The 12,560-nt window shown below is 39.8% G+C and overlaps 1 protein-coding gene across 1 annotated transcript in view; it reads left to right on the forward strand.

Annotated features, from left to right (window-relative positions):
• The window catches only part of LOC101858051 (ATP-binding cassette sub-family A member 3), a gene marked incomplete in the record, with an annotated part of 59,842 nt that overhangs the window by 32,710 nt on the left and 14,572 nt on the right, over positions 1-12,560 (forward strand). Inside the window, 10 exon segments of the mRNA XM_013086330.2 lie at positions 146-408; positions 1,718-1,958; positions 3,205-3,560; positions 4,613-4,747; positions 6,045-6,162; positions 7,310-7,464; positions 8,252-8,407; positions 9,506-9,716; positions 10,324-10,573; positions 11,673-11,899. Of these exon segments, the coding sequence (XP_012941784.1) occupies positions 146-408; positions 1,718-1,958; positions 3,205-3,560; positions 4,613-4,747; positions 6,045-6,162; positions 7,310-7,464; positions 8,252-8,407; positions 9,506-9,716; positions 10,324-10,573; positions 11,673-11,899 (2,112 nt within the window).

Here is a 12,560-nt window from a genome sequence, read left to right on the forward strand (position 1 = left end):
GCTGGTAGAGGAAACTTTAACCAAATACTGGTACGAAATGACCAATCAGTACCCCAGTTTCCATCCTCTTAAATGATCTAAATTGTGTCAACGGGGGCATAAAAACGCCTACAATTTTTTAAAAATCTCTTTCCTCATATTTCAGCGCATATGAGCCGTGGAGTGATCTACATGCAGCGGCTGGTGGGGGAAGCGTTGACCAAATACTGGGTTGAAATGACCGGTGGGGACCCCAGCTCGGTCAAAATGGACGTGCAGAATCAGCGAATCGCCTACCCGCCTTACTTCAAAGATCCGATGATCGGCGTGATACAGAATAACCTTCCCCTCTTCATCGTTCTCAGCTTCATTCTCAGCGTCATCGTCAACACCAAAAATTTGGTCTATGAAAAGGAGAAAAAGTTGAAGGTGAGCTTGAAGAAGAGCTATTATAAATAATTTCTCTTTGGAATAATTTGTCTGTTTCTATAATGTTGCAATTAAGCTATTTCACTATTTGAGGTACTGCGTAGTGAAATCAGGCGCGCTCGTCAAAATCATGAAATTGAAGAAACAGGCATTTTTCCGCTGTTTCGGCAATTTTTATTGAATATCTGTTGTTTTTTTGGCTTAACACCTTTAATGTCTATTTAAAAACACATTTCAGTGTGAATTTTACTGAAAAACGTTGATTAAAGGCACATCAAATGCAAATTTGCAGTTTTCAAGGACTTTCAAGCTTTGGAAGTCACCAAACTTTGGCAGCCATTTTCTTGCTAGTTTTACCTCTAAAATCAGGTGACCACCACCTCCTTCAATCCGAAATATTTTGATTTCTATTGAAGACGGGTGGGAAATTCTGTTACCAAAATCAAGACAAATGAACAAGCTTTAAAATGAAACCAATTACTCTACATGCCAAAAAATTGACGAGAGCCGGATTCCACCGTGTCGTGACACATTTAATTCGTATGTTATAATGAAACAGTAAAGCTACATGTGTATTTCTTTATTTGTATAATGCTGCGGCAAAGCTATTTCTGTAACTATATTATAATGTCACGCAAAGGCTGTTTCGCTATGTAACTAAATTACCATCATTGTGTCCGTGTACTTCTTTTTATTTAACTCGTGCCAACTCATACTTTTTAATTTATTCATTGTTTGTTTTTCTATTTAGCCTTTCATATTCCCTTTATTTATTCAAACTCTTTAATTCATTTATTGTTTTGTTCTTTAATTCGTTCATCATTTCTTTCTTTCATTCACTCATCCTTTAATTCATTCATTGTTTGATTCTCTAATTAATTCATCATTTTGTTCCTTCATTCATTCATTCTCTAACTTTTTCCTCGCTCCTAGCTGTTCTTTAATTCCTTCATCATTTTATTCATTCACTCAATCATTCAACCGTGGGTGGTTGGCAGGTGCTCTGGTGTGGTTTGCTCCTTCTTTCCTATCAAACATCTATCGATCTTATCTCCCATTCATTTTTTATGTTTGTTACTCTCGTGTAACACCTCTAATCTTCTCACGCTCATATGACTTTATGCAGTTGAGCTATTTTAAAAAAAGACTAAAACAGCATCTGGACATGGATGACTGTTGCCTCTATAAATAAATCATTGATGGTCAAGGTCAAGGGCAGTTGTGAGTGCCGTAAAACCTCTACTAAAACTAGAAAAATCATTCAACCCCCCTAACCCCCTAATTATTTCTTCCGTCTATCCCATGCCAGGAATCCATGAAGCTGATGGGTCTGCGGGCGTCGGTGCACTGGCTGTCCTGGTTCATCACGTTCCTGGTGTACATGGTACCCGCTATGATTGTCTACGCTCTGCTCTTTGGCCTGGACATTATGGCGGACAAGGGGCCTGTACTGGCCAACAGTGACGCCAGCCTCTTCTTCGTGTTCCTGCTCTTCTACGCTTTTGCTCTCATCTCTTTTTGTTTCATGGTCAGCACATTTGTGCAGAAAGGTGAGGGTTTTTTATAATTACTTATGCTCTCATGTTCACGTTTCATATACTTCTTTTCTAGTAGTATTTTGCATGCTAAACACGAATATGGTATTAATTTTTGTCGCAAATCAATAGTTATTGAGTTATTGATGTTTGAAAATAGTAAATTTAACAATATGGGGGGTTTCAGGAAGAATCTGGGGGGTTTCAGGGCGGGGGGGGGGGGGGGCATGCCCCCCTGCATTTCACAATGATTTGATGTTTTGGCAATTAGGCTAATTGATATTTACTTGAAAACAATTGATTTGCAAGGGTTTTAGTGGCCATACGTGTGTTCTGCAGTGAAAACTATGGCAGTTTAGCCCTCAAATCAATGCATCCATGTGTGGGTGCATAAGTAAAAATTTACCAGGGTGAGTTCTGGTCAAAGTTATTACCTCCCCCCCCCCCCCCCCCTTTTTTTTTCCCCAGAGGATGTTTTACTTTATTTTATTTCTTTTCCAGTCTTTGTCCCTTGTGTCATCTGTTGTATTGTTGTATTATTTTTGTATAACCCTTCATGTTTACCGCCCAGGCAAAGCTGTATCATTCCCAAAGGGGGATATTAACATGTTCTTATGAACTTCAGAATCGTAAATGGGCTGTTTTATCAATGTTATGCTCATATTGTGCTGCAACAATACAGGGTGAACTGCTGCTTTTTCTTTCCTCATCCTTACTATCGTTATTTTTCTTCTTCTTCATTTGCATATTTGTCACTCTCTTGTGAACTGCTTTTTCCGGGATGCCTTGATAGTCGAAGCAGATTTTGTACTGTTCAGGCAAGAGAGGTGAGCAAAGTAAGCCTGATTCCTCGTTTGGACTTCTCCGTTGACATCCGTCCCTTGGCGCTCATTTAATCTTATGCAGTTGCTAGCGCCGTAAAACCTTACTAAAACTTTTTAAAGTTATATCCCCACTTTCCCCAGAGGATGTTTTACTTTACTTTATTTCTGTTCCAGCCGTTGTCCGTTGAATCACCTCAAGTATTGTTGTATTGTTTTTGTCTTACCCTTCATGTCAACCCCCCCCCAGAAAAGCTGTATCAAGCATACTGCTATAAGTAAGATCTTCTGTTACTTTTCTTTCACCAACCAATGTCTTCATTACTTTTCTCTCTTTCTTTTACCTGCCAGTGACTTCATTACGTCCTCATTCTTTCTTTCCCTACTGTTTTTTTAAATCAGCCAATTTCTTAATTTTTTACCTCTTTTTTTTTCCACAGCCAATGTTGGAGCAGCCCTATCAGGAATTTTGTTCTTTGGATTTTTCTTCCCCTACTACTTCATCACGCCGAGTTACGAGACACTGGACAAAGAACCAAAACTGGCTGCTAGTCTGCTTTTTAACTGCGCCATGGCGTTAGGTGCTAACGTCATCGGGATCTACGAAGGCACCGGGGAGGGGGCGCACTGGGGCAACTTCCACAAGCCAGCCACCGTTGATGATAACTTAAGCCTGCTCGAGTGTATGATCATGCTGCTAGTGGACACGGGAATACATCTGCTCATCACCTGGTACCTGGACAATGTGTGGCCGGGAGAGTTTGGTGTTCCCAAACCACCCTACTTTTGTTTTACGGTATGCAACTTAATTCTACCTCCTCCCACCCCTATCATTGACAATACTCTACATTGCAGCTGGAAACAAAATGTCTAAGGCCTCCACCTCTTTTAACCCTATCAGCCCCAGCAATTTTTGTGCACTCCCTGACCCCAGTCCCAGCCAATACAGCAGTATTTCAGAAAGAGGCATGCATTCTAAAACGTGATGTAGTACTTTGTAATGAGGTTTCAATAATAACATAAAACAGTGTATAAAGGTAAATGAACAAATATTATGAAAATTAAAGTTAGATCAGGTTTTTTTAATTTGTTTTAATGCGCAAATTCGGTAACCCCCCCCAAAAAAAAAACCAAAAAAAAAACCAACAACAACAACTGGGAATATACGCTCTTGGGACAGTGGGAGGTACAAGCGCTGCTGAAAATATACGTGCACGGGGCTGGAAGGGTTAAGAGGAAGGGGAGAGGGTGCAGCTGAAATGTATTAGAAGAATCCACACTATGCTTGTTATATACATGTACGTGGAATTAAGTGAGATTTGGTCCACAAATAAGTGAGAAGTGAGACAGCCATCAGCTGTAGCGGCCCTCTTGAACATGGCATTAGGCCAAAGGGCACGGGCTCAAAGGCTCTGGTGTGGTTTGCTTCTTCTTTCCTATGAAACATCTATCGTCCTTATTTCCGCTTCTTCTTTTTTATGTTTGTTACTCTCTTGTAACACCTCTAATCTTCTGGCGCTCATATGACCTTATGCAGTTGCGAGCGCCTTAAAACTCTACTAAAACTAAAAACTACTACATGCATTAGATCTCTGTGTCTGTAGTACACTTCTATGAAAGGAAGAGAAACCAAATGAAGTAGTGCTAAAAGAAGTCAACGATATGGGATGGTCACTTTTTAATAGGGATGGAGGTTTTATAAATGCAATAAGTTATAATAGTTATTATTGATTTATTTTGTCATGGTTCTTCAGGATGTTGTCAATGACTAATAGTTTCTACCATGTCATCAAGATAGCCGTCATCTTTTGCCTGAAAGTTCTCTTTTTACGAATTCTCTGATTTCAGAAATCTTATTGGTGTGGAGCCGGGCGAGCAGCAACTGACAGTAGTCTTTATGAGGCTCAGGATGGCCAGAACAGACGCTTTGAAAAGGAACCCACTGGAGTAAATGCAGGAATTCAAATTAAAAACTTGAAAAAGGTGAGCATGTTTCTGAAATGATTGTTATTGTTATCATCATCATCATCATCATCATCATCATCATCATCATCATCATCATCATCATCATCAGATAAAGTATGATAATAAAAAAAATAAACATGAAAATTGGTAGAGACTTGAGTATTTGAAGTTTCATAGCATTATAGAGTATAATCATGATGACCATGACGATGATGATCTTCTTCTTCTTCTTCTTCTTCTTCTTCTTCTTCTTCTTCGTCTCCTTCTCCTTCTCCTCCTCCTCCTCCTCCTCCTCCTCCTCCTCTTCCTCCTCCTCCTCCCCGCATTTGATTATGTAAGTTTATTTTAGAGTGGAAATCCTTGTTGTACTCTGGATCTGTCCAAAAGAGAAGAGTTTTTAGAAGGATGTTAGGGCCCGCTAAAGACAGTGAAAATAAAATAGAAGCTTTAGAAATGTGGTTTCTTAGGAGACTGCTAAGAGTATCGTGGAAGTAAAAGAAATCAAATGAGGTAGTGCTTGATGAAGCCCACGTGGGACACTCAATGTTAATAACAATCAGGAAATGATAAATGCTGTTTTTGGGACACCTGAATAGACATAAGGGTCTTGAAAATCTTGCTCTCACTGGCAAAAATTGAAGGCAAATGAGGCAGGGGTAGGCCCAGAACAATCTACTTGGGGAACCTAAACAAACGAGTTACAGGGAAAGATTAGGGTAAGGTAGCTTTTTTTAGAGCATCCGAGCAAAGAAATGAATGGAGAACCATGATCGCCAATGTCTGTCGCAGATCTGGCACTGGATGATGATGATGGGCCTTCAGTCACTACATACACAAAAGTATACAAAAAATTTGCTTATGTTTGGAGAGGGATAAGGATGAAAAATTATGATTATTCAGTGTCCTGAAATGGTTAAAGACTGTGTTTCTTAGGAGATGTGTCTAATTAAGTTTGCCACGGAAGCACATATCAGCAAAGTTTACTTGGTGACGCATTAGTCTTGTAGTTAACTGCTGGACTTGTGACTGTAAAACTGTGAGTTCAAATTCCAGTCTGGATAAGGCATTGTATCCTCTGAAAAGACACCTATTTCGGCTTCTGCCTCTTAAATAATCTAAATCATGTTGTAAAACATTTTAAAAATAAATAAATAAATAAATTACACTTTTATTTGTCACAGAAGGGCACTTTGGTTTACCATGGCAAACATACATATACATAGATTTTTAATCGCTCTTGTTGTCTTTTGCAGTCTTTAGTTATAGGCGACAAGTTAATTTTGCTTTAATGGATCGTGTCTTGTTGTCTGAACAGAGGTTCGGTCCTAAAGTCGCAGTGGCTGGAACGTCCTTGAACATGTTTGAAGGTCAGATCTCGGTCCTTCTAGGCCACAATGGAGCTGGGAAGACCACCACTATGTCTATGCTCACGGGTGAGTTACTGATTTTGTGGAACCTTTTCCTTAACTCTTTAAACCTTGAGTTTTTTGCACCGTTTCCCTGAGTTTTTTTCAACAGTCACCTAAGCCTGGTGCATTGTATATCATTTTTATCTCAAAAGCTTGCCTCCAACTTCGAAATAGCGAAAGCAAAGGCTTGGTCATTACTGAAAAACTTGAATCAGGAATAGTTCTTAAAAACAAGCGAAAACTAGCACAAAATGAAACCCAGCAGTTGTCACTAGTGTCGGATGCTACCAGCGTCCGATGGGGATCAGAGTTATTACCACCAGATGCTCCCAGCATTCGACGGGGTTTAAAGAGTTAATGTAACAGCTTTTATCCCCCTGTATTGACACAATATAGATCATGTTGGAGGCTTGCTTTCTACCCTGCCTGTCAGGGCCAACCCAGTACTAAGAGGGATGCAACATCTCAGCAGAAAGTCTGAAATATTCAATTAGAATTCTCCCCACTCGGGAATCGAACCTTAATGTCTTCTGCATGTGACAGCGAAGCATCGAATCACTACACTACAGACGCCATTCTGATTTCCGTACTGCACCTTTGTTTTTACAAGTCCTCCATTTTTCTTAGGGTATTGTGTAGACTTTCAGATTGTAGAAATAATAATGAGGACTTATTGTGTCTGTCATCTATGAAGACAAGTATCTGCTTTTCATTATGAAAACTGATAACTTGATGAACGATTAGAAATGATTATTTCTCTAACAGAACAGCTTCCAATGAGGAATGACAAACAGCAAGTGCTTTTTCCAAAGTTGTCTACTCTCATCATCATCATCATTGCCTTTCTCACCCTGGGTCAAGATATAAGCCATGAACAAACACTCTCCACCTTTCCCTATCCTGGGCTAGTCGTCTTCCCACTTTTCTGTTCATCCATTTCCGTGACTCTTCTCCAGGTTCCTCGAGGTGTTCCCCTTGATCTTTTACCCTGTGGGTTCCAATCTAACACTTTTCTTGTTATGCAGCTGCTTATCTGCTCTAGGAAAGAGAAAAACATAGCAGTAACAAATTGCTTTTGGTTTGCTAAGGTTATTTTTTAATTCCCAGGCAATTGATCCCAGAAGGCTACAGTTTTCTTTTGCGTAACTGAAATCTTTCCACTTTTCCTCAGGATTCATCCCTCCAACCAGTGGAACAGCGGTTGTAAATGGATACGACATTTGTGACAACATCGATGGTGTTCGGAGCAGTTTGGGTCTCTGTCCACAACACAACATCCTGTTTGACACAATGACGGTCAACGAACATTTGGAATTCTTTGCAAGGGTAAGTTAAGCAAATAAAGGTTGTTTGATAATATGTGTGTGTCTACAGATGTGTGTGGAAGAGAGGATGTGTGAGAGAGTATGTGTGATGTATGCATATTTGTTTGTGTGTTTGTGTGTGTGTGTTTGTGTGTGTGAGAGAGAGAGAGAGAGAAAGAGGGAGAGAGTGAGAGAGAGAGAGAGAGAGAGAGAGAGAGAGAGAGAGAGGTGAAACAGTAAACCAATGTGCCTGCATTTGGAATATGAAAATGTATCTTATCTTTTAGTATCTATCTTAGGACTCACAAAGGACATAGCTAGTAGTTCCCCATCAAAATGGTACTGTAAACATGAAAATGAGCCTCAAGGAGGCCAGTTTTTGGTAGGGTTTTTTTTCGTTATTTCCATTGTTTTCACTGAAGTCAGTTTTCAAAACAGATCAGATGAGACCACAGCACCTACTTATCCCTCTCCACCATTTGTATGGTTTTTGATGCGTAGGTGCACTTGTCATATTATACGCTCTCAGTTTCTTTGTGGGAATAATGTTATGATAATAAGAATGATAATAATGTTATGTTAGGCTACCTGACTCATAATTGTGAGGTTATGGGCTAGGGGTTTCAGGCTGAGGTCAGCGCAACGTTGTGTCCTTGGGAAAGGAACTTGACGTAGTTTTTCCTTTTTCGCTCGTTCCCGTCAAAAATGGTCATTAAAATCACTTGTCCTTCCTCTTGAATAACATGACAGTGTTGCAAGGGGTGTCAAACCTTTACAATTTCACATTTTTGTTTTATTGTTTTTTACAGCTGAAGGGAGCAGGAGGTCCAAAGCTCACTGCAGAAGTTATCGAGACTGCAAAAGAGGTTGGGCTGGAGGCAAAGATGTACGCACCATCTTCAAGTTTGTCTGGTGGACAGAAGAGAAAACTATCTGTTGGAATTGCACTCATTGGTGGCTCTAAGGTACGTATAATTAAAGCTCTCTCTTATTCCACTTTTACCTTGTTTGGTCCCTTGTGGAACATAGGCTGCCTGATGGCTTTCTCCAGTCTTCACAATCTTAGGCGGGTCTCTCTAACTGTCTATGGGACTGTCTGATAGATTCCTGAGATGGGTTTTCATTATCGTGGATCCTATATTCTTCAGCTGAAGCTCCGTAGTCCCCCTTGCTCATATCTGTGATTTTTTTTAAGATGACTCGTTGCTGTTTCTGTCAAGCTATTGTTTTAATGGGACGTGGTTGCAAACAATCCTCCTTCTTTCAAAACAAGTCTTGGGAAGGCCCTTTGAAATTCAATGGTGGCTGTGAAATAAGTGTTGTCACAAAAATTAATCAAAGTTATTACAGTGTATAAGATAACTCAATGATTCAATTCCCCCAGTACTTTTATGATAAGCCCATTTCATCCTGTGTTGACATTTTAGTATCTGTTGCCACTCAGCCCAGTTTGAATTTGATTTGTGAGGTGTTAAGTCTTTTTCTGTTAAAATCACAGCAAGTATTTTTCTCATACACATTACAATTTATATCAGCCTATCCTCCCCCTTGCAATATTGTGTAGTGTTCCATATATTATCAAATATGTCACACCACATATTGTGTCTGACTTTTCATTTGTGCTCATAATCAAATTATGTTAAATTAAGCATATTGCAAAACAAAGCAAGAAAATCAAACTAAATGCTATTTATATTTAATTGTTTTTCTCATTCTTTCCTATCAATCATGTAGTATCCTCTTCTTTACTCCATCTTTTCTTTGTATATTATTCTCTTGCCACACCTCTAATCTTTGGCTTTTATATGACCTATTTGTGTTGCAAGTACTGTAAAATTCTAACAAAAACTTTTTTGAAAACTGTGCGGTACACAGGTAGTGAGTGGGTAGTTGGCGGGCGCTCTGGTGTGGTTGCTCCTTCTTTCCTATCAAACATCAATCATCCTTATCTCTCCTCCTTCTTTTTTGTGTACGTTACTCTCTTGCAACACATCTATTCTTCGGCACTTACATGACCTTATTGTGTTGCAAGTGCCGTAAAACTCTTACTAAAACTATAACAGGTGGTGATCCTGGATGAGCCGACCTCTGGCATGGACCCTGGTGCCCGTCGACAGACCTGGAACGTCCTCCAGCGGGCTCGGCAGAACAGGACACTTGTGCTGAGTACTCACTACATGGACGAGGCGGATCTGCTTGGAGATCGGATCGCCATCATGGCCGAAGGTGTCTTGAAGTGCTGCGGGAGTTCTATGTTCCTCAAGAAACTTTACGGTAGGTTTGAGTGGGGGAATTAAACCTGTCCAAATAGTTACGTTTTTGGGATTTAGATATCTGGATGACCCATGTTGAATCAATTAACAAAACAGATCATTTAAGAGCTACTTTTCTGGGATTTCGATATGTGTGGTGGTGTTATGTAATCAAGCACTTGTAAAAATTATGAAATTGAAGAAACTGACATTTTTTCACTTGTTGGGCAATTTTTTATCCAATATTTTTTATGGACTTAGCACCTTCTATGTCCACTTAAAAACACATTTCTGTGTCAATTTTACTGAAAAACTTTGACCTAAGGCATAAAATGTGAAAGCTGCAGTTTCCATGGACGGTCAAGTTTTGAAAGTCACCAAACTATGGAGGCCATTTTCTCACAAATTTTACTTCTGACAAAGTGCAACTCCTTCCATCTCCTTCACCCACAAATATCTCGACTTCTATTCAAGACACATGAGTATTTTCTTTCATCATACCGTCATATGTAAAACAAATTAAAAAGCTTTAAGATGATACCAATAACTCCACATGTCGTATCTAAAAGTAAAAGTTGATAAGCACCTGATTCCATCGTTTCATGACACGTATTATGTCCACTCTCCAGGCGCCGGCTATCATCTGGTGGTGGTGAAAGATGACCAGTGTGACATAAACATCTTGACCGACGTGATCCAGTCGTTTGTGGCCAGTGCGGAGCTGGAGACCATCATCAACCGAGAGGTTTCCTACCTGCTGCCGGACAACGAGTCGAGCAAATTCGCGTCTCTGTTCCGGGAGTTGGAGAGCAAGAAGGAGAAATTGGGCATCACGAGCTTTGGGACATCGGCCACCACCATGGAGGAAGTCTTCTTGAAGTGAGCGGGGGGGGGGGGGGTTTTTTTTTTTGGTTTTTTTTTTGGGGGGGATGGGGAGGTTGTTGTTTTCTTGTTTTAGTTTTGTTTTGTTTTGTTTTTTTGTTTGTTTCTTCATTTGTTTGGTTGGCTGGGCCTGGGTTTTTGGTGTTTTGTTTTTTTTGTTTGGTTTTTTTTTTTAGGGGGGGGGGGGGGGGGGGGGTTGTTTTTAGGTCTGTTTCCTTTCTTGATTTTCGAATACATCTGTGGGTTAAAGGAAGTTTAGTTTTGAATACTATATGGGTTAGTGATGTATTACTATTATTATTATTATTATTATTATTATTATTATTATTATTATTATTATTATCATTGTTGTTGTTATTGTTATTATTATTTTTATCTAACAGTATAAATATGTGTCACAATGTTATGGTATCAATTTGGGGGCATGTGGAGTTATTGGTATCATTTCAAAGTGTTAAAAGTTTGTTCATTTGTCTATATTTTAATGAAAATAAAATACCCAACTATCTTGAATAGAGGTTGAGATAATTATGATTGAAGGAGGTGGGGGTCACCTGGTTTTAGAGATAAAATTAGTGAGTACATGGCCGCCAAAGTTTGGTGACTTCCATAGTTTGACAGTCCTTGAAAACTGAAAATTTACACTTTCTTTGCCTTAAATCAATGTTTTTCAGTAAATCCACACATAAATGTGTTTTGAAAAGGACATGAAAGGTGTTAACCCAATCCGTACGCCCTGGGGTCATTTTTGTACCCCTGGGGTTGTATTCTTCACATTTTAGAATATTTCTAGTACGAAGATCTCTTTGAAACTTTCAGTATTTCTCCAAAAATCATTTTGACAGACTGCTATGCAAAGCATACAGATCAGATTAGCAAGTAAATTTCCTCTTTGGAAAGTGGTGGCACAGAGTTTCCCAGGTCGTATGGATACGATAGTAAAACACGAATTAAGGATAGGCTTAGGCTAAAAAATGAAAATTCGACAAAAATTGCCAAACCCCTGAAAAATGCTGGTATCTTCGATTTCATTATTTTGACGAGCGGCGTATTTCACCAAGATGCCTCACATGATATTTCTTCTTATTTGCCTCAGAGTGGGCGACAACGCTTACGACGATGAGGACTCCCTCAATGGTCAAGACAATGGGGCCACCAACGGGGGCAAGCTGGCCTTCACAAACCCGGCCTTTGACCAGGACAAGAGCAACTCAAGCCTGAGTGCGGAGATGTCACCGGCCACCAGCGCCCTAGGGGCTCACAACAAAGTGGACACCACCAGAGACCAGAGCGAGGCCAAGACGAAAGAGATCGACATCATGTGTGAGTGTTGTTGAAATTTTCGAAAAAATTAATGCTCATCCGTTGTGGGTGGGTGGCAGATGCTCTAGTGTGGTCAGCTCCTTCTTTTTTTTATCAAACATCTATTCGTCCTGATCTCTCCACCTGCTTTTTTGTGTGTGTTACTCTCTTGCAGTGGGTGGTTGGCGGATGTGGTCTTGCTCCTTCTTTCCTATCAAACATCTTATCGTCCTTATCTCTCCTCCTGCATTTTTTGTGTTTTTTTACTGTCTTATAACACCTCAAATCTTCAGCACTTCTATGACCTTATTGTGTTGCAAATGCCATAAAACTCTTACTAAAAAAAAAAACTCATCCATTTTGAGGGGAAAAGGGGTTGTTTTATGCAGGTTGATGTCTTGCGTAGTGGCATTATTACGATATTTTAAAAACTCAAGAGGGTAAGTGGGGAGCGGTGGTTTGTACAGGCAATTGTTTTCGATGGGTGGCTGTTAGATCAATATTGTGTCTTTGGGAAAGGCTCTTTACTTGAATTTTCTTCACTTCATCCAGGTGGATGTCATAAGAATTGTATGTCTCAGCATATATCTTCATGTCTCTCTATCGCTCTGCCTCTCTGTCTCTTTCTCTGTCTCTCTGTCTCTCTCTCTCTCTCTCTCTCTCTCTCTCTCTCTCTCTCTCT

The sequence above is a fragment of the Aplysia californica genome, unplaced genomic scaffold (genome assembly GCF_000002075.1).
Source record: "Aplysia californica isolate F4 #8 unplaced genomic scaffold, AplCal3.0 scaffold00456, whole genome shotgun sequence".
Classification (NCBI taxonomy): Eukaryota; Metazoa; Mollusca; class Gastropoda; order Aplysiida; family Aplysiidae; genus Aplysia; species Aplysia californica.